The sequence below is a fragment of the Sinocyclocheilus rhinocerous genome, unplaced genomic scaffold (assembly GCF_001515625.1).
Source record: "Sinocyclocheilus rhinocerous isolate Xijiao unplaced genomic scaffold, SAMN03320098_v1.1 scaffold76, whole genome shotgun sequence".
In the NCBI taxonomy this organism is placed as follows: domain Eukaryota; kingdom Metazoa; phylum Chordata; class Actinopteri; order Cypriniformes; family Cyprinidae; genus Sinocyclocheilus; species Sinocyclocheilus rhinocerous.
In genome coordinates, this window is record NW_015632724.1 from 230,780 (window position 1) to 241,827 (window position 11,048).

General features: G+C 40.8%; 1 protein-coding gene across 1 annotated transcript in view; it reads left to right on the forward strand.

The window, feature by feature from the left end:
• The window catches only part of LOC107742903 (tubulin polyglutamylase TTLL7), a 78,880-nt gene that overhangs the window by 31,199 nt on the left and 36,633 nt on the right, over positions 1 to 11,048 (forward strand). The window contains exons 9-10 of the mRNA XM_016555984.1: positions 4,548 to 4,642; positions 7,205 to 7,352. Coding sequence (XP_016411470.1) covers positions 4,548 to 4,642; positions 7,205 to 7,352 — 243 coding nt within the window. The remainder of the gene's footprint in view (positions 1 to 4,547; positions 4,643 to 7,204; positions 7,353 to 11,048) is intronic.

Here is an 11,048-nt window from a genome sequence, read left to right on the forward strand (position 1 = left end):
GTCGAGGAGCTTTTGTAAAATCTACTTGCGTCAGAACGATTATTATCAAACGGCATTGAATTATTAAGAAAAAACTGAAAACATGGCTGACATCCTAAATCTGCGGGACTCCTGCGTGGCGGATCTTGATGAGGAGTCTTTGTTGCTTTGTGAATCTGCGGGGCATCTACCCAGCGAGGGGTGACGTGGCCCAGCTCGGAGAGCTAAGAAAGCGTGAGCCGGATCAGCTACTGCTGCTAAGGTTACGGCTGATACAGTAAATTCATTGATTCAGTCCACCGTTAGCCGCCCCTCTTGCCAACCCCCCCGCGACGCTCAGTTGTGATGTAAATATTATCTTACAGTCCTCTCCTAAGCGATCACCTTTCTGAGAGAGATTAACATCCGAGCGGGGCAGCTCTATTAAGAACCCAGTGAGGGGCGGCTGTGTCTGCTGTCATCTCTCTGTGTGGCTGCCATCTTTCTCCAACCGTTTGTCTTTGCTGACGATGAAGCACTAATGCTGTGTTACAAACTGTAATGTGCAAAGCTGTACCCAAAATTCATTTTTGCCGTATCGGAGCTGGCAGCAGAGTGAGCGAATGCTTTTGCTGCTGTTTGCCATGGGTGGAATACAAAAGAGCATATTATAATCTGAGGTGAAGAAAACCCTCCAGGATACTTGCCTGCTGATAAATGGAGTTAGTAGCTGAAGGAACAGTTCTCCCCAAAATTCTGCCTTGTATGTATTCCTTTAAAATTTTTAGGAATGGCCTATCAAAAGGCCTGTATACACAAAGTGTTAAGATTTAAGAAAAAGTTAAATGTTCATATATAATTTATAAAATGTGTAATAAACAGTACTTTACCAAAGTGTCAAGTTGATTTATCGGATAATTAATATATTTTGTTTAAACATATCATTTGTGACAGATAAAAGAATAGTACCATATGAAGGATAAAACTAGGGATGCACGATATTGGATTTTTGCAGATATCCGATATGCTGATATTTTTCAACTCATTTTGGCCGATAGCCGATGCCGATACCGATACCGATATATTTCCTTTTGTTTGTAAACAACACCAAGTGTAGCATATTATTTTTAATTTTTTTTGTTTTTTTTACAAGAACTTATTTTTTAAGTTCTTAACAAGAACTTATTTGTTAGAATTAAATAAACAATAATGAAGTTGTTTTATAATGACAGTACATTGAAGCTTTGAAAATAATTATAAATAAACTGTATATCAATCGCTGCATTTTTTTTTCAGAAAGATGCAGTAGTAATCTTAACATATTTTAAGATTTAACATTTGTAGATGGTCTAAAGCAAAAGAGTTGTAAAAATTCTGAAAATCTTTTAGAGCTCATAATTTGTTTAAAAAAATAACATATATAACACAGTAATTAATAAATCAGTATATATACAATTATTTAATTTACAAGTGTCATGTTTGTGATTTTTTTAATTTATGTAAGTGATAGATTCTGACCTTTAAATCAAAACATACTCAAGATTTTATGGCATCAAGTAATGCTTTATTTAATCTAACTCCTTACCGAACGGGCATTAGGACCCGGGGGAAGCTGCCGCTGCACGTGCTATTACTGTTTACTCACACGCCGAACGGGCATTAGGACCTGGGGGAAGCTGCCGCTGCACGTGCTATTACTGTTTACTCACACGCCGAACGGGTCATTCTGTACGTGCATTCTCAGTTTAAATGCAGCGATCCAAAGCAGTGAATCTAATTGGCATTCAGGCAAAACTTTGCTTCCAGAATGAGTCGCACTTCTGATGGGATCTAATCGCTAGCACACCCTGAGCACATGTGAGTTAACATATTCCTCTTATCGGCAAGACACATCGGCATATTTTTTCATATCGGGCCGATGCCGATATGTACATTTAAAGCCATTATCGGCCGATTCCGATATCTGTCCGATAATATCGTGCATCCCTAGATAAAACTGTTCAGTTGTAATAATGAAACAGTAATAAAGCAATAATATTATTCCTTCAAGGTGTGCTCTATTTGAGATACAAATAATTTATATGATTTTTTTTTACGTGTTACTGTTGCCTCCAACCACTGTAACACTCTCACTTCTGTATTAAAGTTGATATTATTTTCTAGTCTTTCTCGCTTTAGGTCTGTTAATGGCACAGTTAGATTTGGCACAACATACACTACGGGTTAAAAGGCTGCATTTATTTGATCAAAAAATGCAGTGAAATCAGTGTTATTGTGAAATTATTATTTAAAAGAACCGTTTTCTGTTTGAATGTCATTTATTCCTGCTATTGTAAAGCTTAATTTTCAGCAGTCATTACTCCAGTCTTCAATGTCACATGATCCTTCAGAAATCATTGTAATATGCTGATTTGCAGCTCAGTTATTATCTGTAATCAATTATTAATTATGGTTCTTATTATTATCAAAGTTGAAATGTTTTTTAAATAGAAATCAACATTTATTTATTAGTCATTTTTTATTAATTTAATGCATTCTTTCTGATGAAAAATAGTATACATATTTTTTTTATTTTTTTTTAATCTTTTGAATTGTAGTGTATCATGGTTACCACAAAAAATGTTTCTTGAACACCAATTTAGCATATTAGAATGATTTCTGAAGGATCATGTAATATTGAAGATTGGAGTAATAAAAATTCAGCTTTGCCCTTACAGGAATAAATTATATTTTTAAATATATTAAAATGTAAATAAATTGTAATAATATTTTACAATATTACTAGTTTTAGTGTATTTTTGATCAAATAAATACAGCTTTGGTGATCATGAGACATAAAAGTTAGTTAAAGATGAAAGTGCGTGATAAAACTTTTTTTTTTCTTCTCTTTTTTATTTCTTGAATTTGAGTTTTTCATCCGTCTTTGCAACAATATGAACAACAAAAGATTTGAGTTTCTGGTCAGCTTCTGGTTACAAATTCTGCAGCACAGAGCATAAAAGTTATGAATGAATATTACCATACATCACAGTGATTGTGCAGATATCATGAGCTGGTCTCATTTCCTGTGCAGGTTTTTGTTTTGTTTTTTCAGTTCCACAGAGAAAATAACTCTGGCATCTGATGAATTAGCTTGTGTTGGCAGGAATGTGACAGATTATACTAATGCACGGAAAGACATTATATTGCTCAATTATGTCTAATTAACTGCTCAAATGATTCTGAATGGTTATAAATGATTTAATTCAAACAAATATGTAAACCAGAATGCAAAGCTTTGTTTTCATGTGTTTAGATCGCGCCATTATTCTGGCCAATGCGAACCAAACAAAGCTGATCTGATACATAGAAAATGTTAACGCCTGATCATCACACTGGGTAATGACAAAAATGAAAGGGATCACGTGATATATATTTGCATGTAGTGATGATTTCTTTCCCAGTCAGCTGTCAGAGATCCACGGAGTGGCAGCACTTGAATAGATTCCTCGTGTGAGATAAGAAAAGATTGTGCTGTTGAAGTGGTGACGTCTATCAGCATCATTCAGCATAATGGACTGGTTGGTTTGTTGCCTGGCTGATCACATTCGTTAAATGTCTTTCCCAATCAGACTTCATATTTAAAGAACAACAACAGATGTTTTGTCTCATAACAAGCAAGCCAGGAAACATGCAGGCTTTAGTGGTCATGATTTTATGGTTTTATGGAATGCATCATTTTTATTTTTATTTTTTTGGTCATGATATGCCTTTGACATTGTGTCACATCCCAATGTATCTAGACATGCAGGCTTCCATTTTTTGATTTAATGGCACCACCTGTGCACTGATATGTCATGTCAATTGTCTGGTAATCACTGGCTATGCTTTGAAAGCTCCGCAGCAAACAAGATCAAAGTTGCAGTTGTTTGAACTTGAGTCTCGCTTGACCTGCATGCAGCGCTTCACTCCATAGAGGTCATCATTTACTCACCCTCATGTTGTTCGAAACCTGTGTGAGTTTCTTTCTTCTGGGGAACAATATTTGAAGCTTTATTTTCCTTGCCATTCCAAAGAGCAGACAATGAAGCTTTCAAACTTCAAAAATCAGGCGAAAACATGAAAAAAGCCCATAAAACATGTGTACTATATTCCAAGTGTCCTAAAACCATACAGTATTCTTGTGTGACCAAAATTTAAGTCAGTATTTAATGAAAGTCTAATGAATATCTGCCCTAACACTTCTTGGTGCGTTCATGAGGTTATAAAAGAAGTAGCAATGTTGCCTGATTTGTTACCAGACATGTTCTTTTGAGTCTAACCTTTTCAATGATTTTTTTTTTGAGTTGGTTCACAATGATCCATTCACAAATCAGACTGAATGGGTTCTTGAGTAACTGACCAACACTGAATAACACTGAGTAACACTGAACCAGATTTCGTTTTTATGAGAGCTGATGCCCTGTGATTTTTAATAATGGGTAACAGTGACTGCTTCTATGTGGCTTCTCAGTCCTCCTTAAAAGATGAATATTGCTTCAGGTTTTTGATGAAATTAAAAAAATAATACAATATGAAAACAGAAAAATCTCTCTTTTTTCCCTCTACAGATCAATCGTGCACCGAGTTTTGGGACAGATCAAAAGATTGATTACGACATGAAGAAGGGGGTTTTGCTCAACGCCCTGAAACTGCTCAACATCAGGTATGAAGCAATACTCTCTCCAGAGTCCCATTAGAAAGAGAAAGAAAGAGTTAATCAGAAAACTCACTCTCCATTCCCAGCTGTCCACCAGTCTTTAGTGTTTTAGAAAATATTGGTTCCTTGATCTCCACTAATGGCGCTTTTCCACTGTGTGGTACGACTCGGCTCGGCACGGCTCAGTACGAACCGGCTCGGCTCGGTTTAGACCGCACCGAGCCGTACCATGCAGTGGAAAAGCGCCATAAGAAGTTACTTGAAACTCTTTGATGGGTCCTCATGCACTTGTTTTGTATATGCTACTGTTTGATTAGAAAGAAGAATTTTTGGACACTTAAGCCACACTTAAAAATATCTGAAGGTCACAGGTTTACATGACAAAATATCTAAACAAGTGGCATCTTCAAACAAATAGTGCCATAATTTTTGAACACCATATCACCTGTTTTGTCATTTGAAACCTTAAACTGACTTAAAACAATATCGCTTGCTTCATTTTGTTTAGGAAATGCTGTATTTGTGTTTGAGTTTAAAGAAGTATTCTTGGTTGATGGGGATAATTCACCCAAAAATGAAAATTTGCTGTTAATTTACTAACCCTCAGGCCATCCAAGATGTAGGTGACTTTTTTCTTCAGTAGAACAGTAAATAAGAATTTTAAGGTGAAACCATGGATCATGGTGATTCATACACTTCACGTCTGTGGCTGCCGGTTCTTGAGAGTAAAAAACAAACCATATACATACAAGACCAAATTAATTCCCGTGGTTCCTGATGATACATTGAGGTCTTATGAAGTGAAATGATCGGTCTCTGCAAGAAAATGAACATTATTTACAACATTACAGCTTGGGCAAATGGTTCTCAGTGCGTTCAAAACTATCTGGACCGCGAACGTCCTCTGTCGCATAATGACATATGTGTGGGCGCATATTAATTTGTTCTTGTCTGTATATGTTTTTTGGACTCTCAAAAACCGGCAATCACAGACGTGCAGTGCATGAATCGCCAAGGACATCGCTTTCACCTAAAAACTTCTTTACTGTTCTACTAAAGAAAAAAGTCACCTATATCTTGGATGGCCTGAGGGTGAGTAAATTAACAGCGGTAACCATCCAAGATGTAGGTGACTTTTTTCTTCAGTAGAACAGTAAATAAGAATTTTAAGGTGAAACCATGGATCATGGTGATTCATACACTTCACGTCTGTGGCTGCCGGTTCTTGAGAGTAAAAAACAAACCATATACATACAAGACCAAATTAATTCCCGTGGTTCCTGATGATACATTGAGGTCTTATGAAGTGAAATGATCGGTCTCTGCAAGAAAATGAACATTATTTACAACATTACAGCTTGGGCAAATGGTTCTCAGTGCGTTCAAAACTATCTGGACCGCGAACGTCCTCTGTCGCATAATGACATATGTGTGGGCGCATATTAATTTGTTCTTGTCTGTATATGTTTTTTGGACTCTCAAAAACCGGCAATCACAGACGTGCAGTGCATGAATCGCCAAGGACATCGCTTTCACCTAAAAACTTCTTTACTGTTCTACTAAAGAAAAAAGTCACCTATATCTTGGATGGCCTGAGGGTGAGTAAATTAACAGCGGTAATGAGATGACTTGAAACATATAGATATAGCAAGGTGAGTAAATGGTTTAATCCCACTATTCTCAGATATTTATGGTCTTATGGCTATAATTTTGAACTAATTGTATATTTTTATTTAAATGTTTATTGCTGTGCTGTATGAACACCCAGTACACTTCATTTGTATGTTTCATTAAGTTATTACTGTGAATACTGAGTGTACTGATACTATTTTTTTTTCAAACTGCTTTCTATTATTGTATTGTATTTAACTTCAAATGTTCCTAAACTGTATGTTTATGTGTGAGGATTGTGTCTTTTTGTGGGAATGTTGTGTATGTTCGCTTGTGCATGCTTCCTGAGTTTGTGTGACTGCCTGTGTACATCTGTGCGTGTAGTTATATGTCAGTATGCGAGGTTTCCGGTGATTGATTATCATAGACCTGGCCTTCAAATCCCAGGTCCACCTTTTGTACTAAATATACCAGAGTGGCCCAACAATGGTCCTAGAGTAGGAAACAACAGCAGACAAACTCAATCGAGCAGTGGATCAGATTTCAGGATGCATTGCTGCCATTCTGTCACAGTGATTTTCTTGGAATTTTCCACAGACGTTTACTGTGTCCCAACTGATCCAGCTGAGTTCTTACCAGTAACATATCAAAGCGACTCCTGTGTTATTTCCCCAGCAGTGGCAGGACAAAACCAATAACTCTGCGACAAGAACTCAGAAGTGTGAAAGTCGTATCAATAAAATGAGAGGCTTCCCCGGTGGTTCAGGAGCCCACTGACCCTGAATGGCCACTTCCAACAGCAAATTTGAAAGGCCAGTGAGCGATGAAATCTTAAAGTGCTGAATGCTGTCAAGTCGAGTGATGTATGGAGTCTCAGAGTCTGTCAGGATTTCGGCTGGGAGTTTGGGCTACTTTGAGTGCTATTACTTGAGCATTTCCTTTTTTTTTTTTACCCAGAGCCAGTGATAAACGACGGAATTTGGCCCAGCAGAAGGCGGAAGCCCAGCGACGACTGTACGGACACGGATCAATGCGGAAACTGACGGCCGGATCATCGGAATGGGAGAAACAACGTCACCTACTAGAGCGCAGGAGAGAAGAGCTGGTGAGGCCTGTTCAGCAGTTAAAAAACATAATTTTATTAAGTCACATTTAAGTAATGAAGCCAAATAACGTTTTGATGTTGGAGCCATGGATTAGCAGTTTTGTGCACTTGCTCCAGATTTGTTTAGCCTTCGTGCTCATATGGAAAATGAAAATGTGGGGGGTGGGGGGGTTTGGGTTTGGGTCAGGGAGCCTGGCCCGGCCACCTCTGTCAGTTTGCCCCCTCACCTTTGGTGCCATCTACAGAGTGGGCGCCCTGATTTTAGTCTGTGAGGCAGGCTACTGCCCTGGGAAGATCTCCCACTCAGAAATACGAGATGGGGAGTGGGTGGGTGTGATTAAAATCTCAATGTTTTCATTTCACTTCGTTCTTAGCAAAAAAAAAAATGTCATTCAGTTTCCAGAGTGAAATAAGAACGGAACAGTGTTCGCTTTACAAAGAATTCGGTTACACTTTACTTGAAGGGGTGTGCATAAGACTGACATGACACCTTCATAATCATGACATGACACCTACATAATCATGACATGAAGGTTTTTTATGCATGTTTATGACAACTGTCATTCGCTCAGTTATGTAATTTTTAATGCAAAGATGACATTGTTTAAGATGTCTTTGTTATGGGCTATGGTTAGGGATAAGGGTAGGGGTAGGGTTAGGTTAGGGTTAGGTCAAATAATGTCATATTTGCATTAAAAATGACATAACTGAGCGAATGACACTTAATGACAGTTGTCATAAACATGCATAAAACCTCCTTCATATCCATGACATATGTCATGTCATGATTATTAAGGTGTCATGTCAGTCTTATGCACACCCCTTCAAGTAAAGTGTTACCAAGAATTCTAATAATCTTTGCTAATATTCTTGAATTTTCAAACTGCTAATACTTTGCACTTTGCAGTTTCAAATTATGCCTTTACTGTATGACCAAAAATGACATAGTATTTTATGTTTCAGCTGATTGCAGCGCGAGTTCCTATTTGAAAGGGAATTCAGATCTAAAATCTGAATATAAAAAAATATAAATATAATAAAAAGAAAAAATATTTAAAAAGCGGGTCGGGTCCCTCTGCTGCTGAGGCATGGCGGAAACTCGGCTCGTGGGGATCGCAGGTTGAGCTCGCGGAAAAGTTTGAGAAAGGTATGGATCTTTCAAAGACTTCTGCAGCGAGCTCTAGCGCGCTACGGGATCCAGACGCTCTGTCATTGGAGTCATCTGATCCTGATAGCACGCTGCTGGGCTCTTCTACTCATAGTGACGAAAATGAAGAGGTTGATGTGGTTGGTGATGATGATGAGAGTGTGAGCACCGAGTCGTCATCGGCCATTCCCAGTCGCACATACGGGGATATGTTGGTCTGATGGATCATGCCACTAAGCGGCTCGATCTGGTCTGGACAAGTCAGAAGCCGAAGCCAGCTCGCGGCCGACTAGATGAGCATTTTTTGGCTGGTCTTGATCGTCCCGCCCCCGGGAGTCTTCCGTTTCTCCCAGATCTCCACTCCTGGGGGAAACCGTATTCATTTTCGGCTGCATCTCTTTCAACATGCAGACTATGCTAATGTTGATGGTGTGGCCGAGCGTGGATACGCGTGGATGCCCCCTGTTGAACAGACGTTTGCGAGCTATCTCTCGCAGGGTGAGTCATCCTCTTTGAAGACTCCTGCCTTGCCATCAGTAGCGCTTCAGACCACCTCGCGCCTGAATGGCAGGGCGTATGAGGCAGCAGGACGGTGGTGCTCTGCACACCATGGCGCTGTTACAGGCCTATCAGGCTGACTTGTTGAAGGATTTGGATGAGGGTAAAGACTTGCCGCCAGAGGCAGTCAAAGAGCTGCGCTGCACCACGGATTTGGCTCTCCGCGCCACCAAGCAAACTGCTGCTGCCATTGGGCGTTCAATGGCGGCAATGGGGGGCTACGGAGAGACATCTGTGGATTAACTTTGCGGCCATCGGGAACCAAGAAAAAGACTTTCTACTCGACGCTCCGCTTTCGCTGACCGGGCTTTTTGGCACTTCCGTCGAGGCGGTTGTGGAGAAGTTCAGGGAGGCGAAGGCACAATCGGCTGCCTTCAGTAAATTCAATTTCGCTCCAAATCCTCTTCTAAGGGGGACAATTGGTCTAGAGCTGAGGCTCATAGACGACATCAAAAGTCTAGCGTCTCTAACCGCACCCCTCCTCCCTCTAGGAGTCAGCGGGGAAAGTCTACCGCTAACAAGGGAAGAGACTATCTCAGGAACGTGCTGAATAGGAGGCGTGGTCATCCTCTTCGTCCCGAGCCTGGTGCTTCCTGATCATCTTTCTCCCTCAACCCCCCCCCTCCTTGTGTTATTGACCACTGCTTACATCAGGCTCTGACTCTGACAGTTGCGGTGAGCCCTCTCCTGGAGTGGTCCCATTTCCTAGAGCCTAGCTATTTGAGGATAGCTATGTGCTAGCTCAGTGATTGCTCCCCTGCTTAGGGTTTTAAGTAGCGGTCTTTTGAGCCCTTATCTAGACAGTGTTGTCTCCCCTCTTTGGGTCATAAGTAGACAGCCCACTCTTTGTGGTCTGGGTAGTTTTTCAGTCGGTTCCCCCTTTTGGTAACCCTTCCGAGGTATATAGCTATCTGAGGATATCTATGTGCTAGCTCAGTGACTGCTCCCCTTCTTAGGGTCTTTAAGTAGCAGTCTCTTTGAGCCCTTGCCTGGACAGTGCTATCTCCCCTGCTAAGGTAGTAAGTAGATAGCCCACTCTCTGTGGTCTGGGCAGCTCTGTAGGAAGGCTATCTCGCTATGTTATTCTGTTCCTCATGCCTTCATAAGACCTTAGGGACATTGCTATCTGAGGATAGCAGTGTTCCAGCTCAGCGGTTACTCTTTTTTGGGATCTCTGAGCTCATCTGGAGGCTTTCTGTTAGCCTCTTGATTGGTCTTGTGTATCCAGGCTAGTTCTGCTCATATAGCATAGCTATAGGATGTTCTCCTTGATCTATTTGGGTTCCCCCGTTTTTGCCAAGTTGCGGGAGCAGCCCATGGTGTCAGTGGCATGGCCACTTTCTGAAGAAAGGCTTGGCATATGTATGTCGCTTCCTTGGTGCTCCTCCACCAGGTGGACAGGCATGTGCCTCAGCACGGCGTGGTTGGATTTCGTCCCCCAATGTGACCCCTAGGGGGCGTAGTGTGGAGTTCCCTAGAAGGGGAACGTCTCAGGTTACGCATGTAACCATGGTTCCCTGAGAGGGAACAAGATGCTGCGCCCCCTTGCCATGCCTTCGGCTTGCCTGTTTACATCTCCTTCAGACAGCTAAATGGATGACGTATTCAGCAGATGCCCTTTTATACTTCCGGGCATCCCGCCTATGACGTCATGGGCCAGGTGGGCCAATAGATTGGCATTGTTTCACACGTGCTTCAGACACCGTTCATGCAGGTTGCATTCCCCAATGTGCCCCCTAGGGGGGCGCAGCGTCTCGTTCCCTCTCGGGGAACCATGGTTACATGCGTAACCCGAGACGTTTTCTTTTGTCTTTGGAATGTTAAAAGCTGTTCGTGCATACAGAAGATCTGTAAAGTCGCAAAGATTAAAGTCTCAAATCCAAAGAGATATTCTTTATAAAAGTGAACGCTCATCCACACCTTCTTAAAACGCCTCATTCAAACATGCCCCCACATATCTACGTCACTGTGTGGGAAGATTTGCATAACAC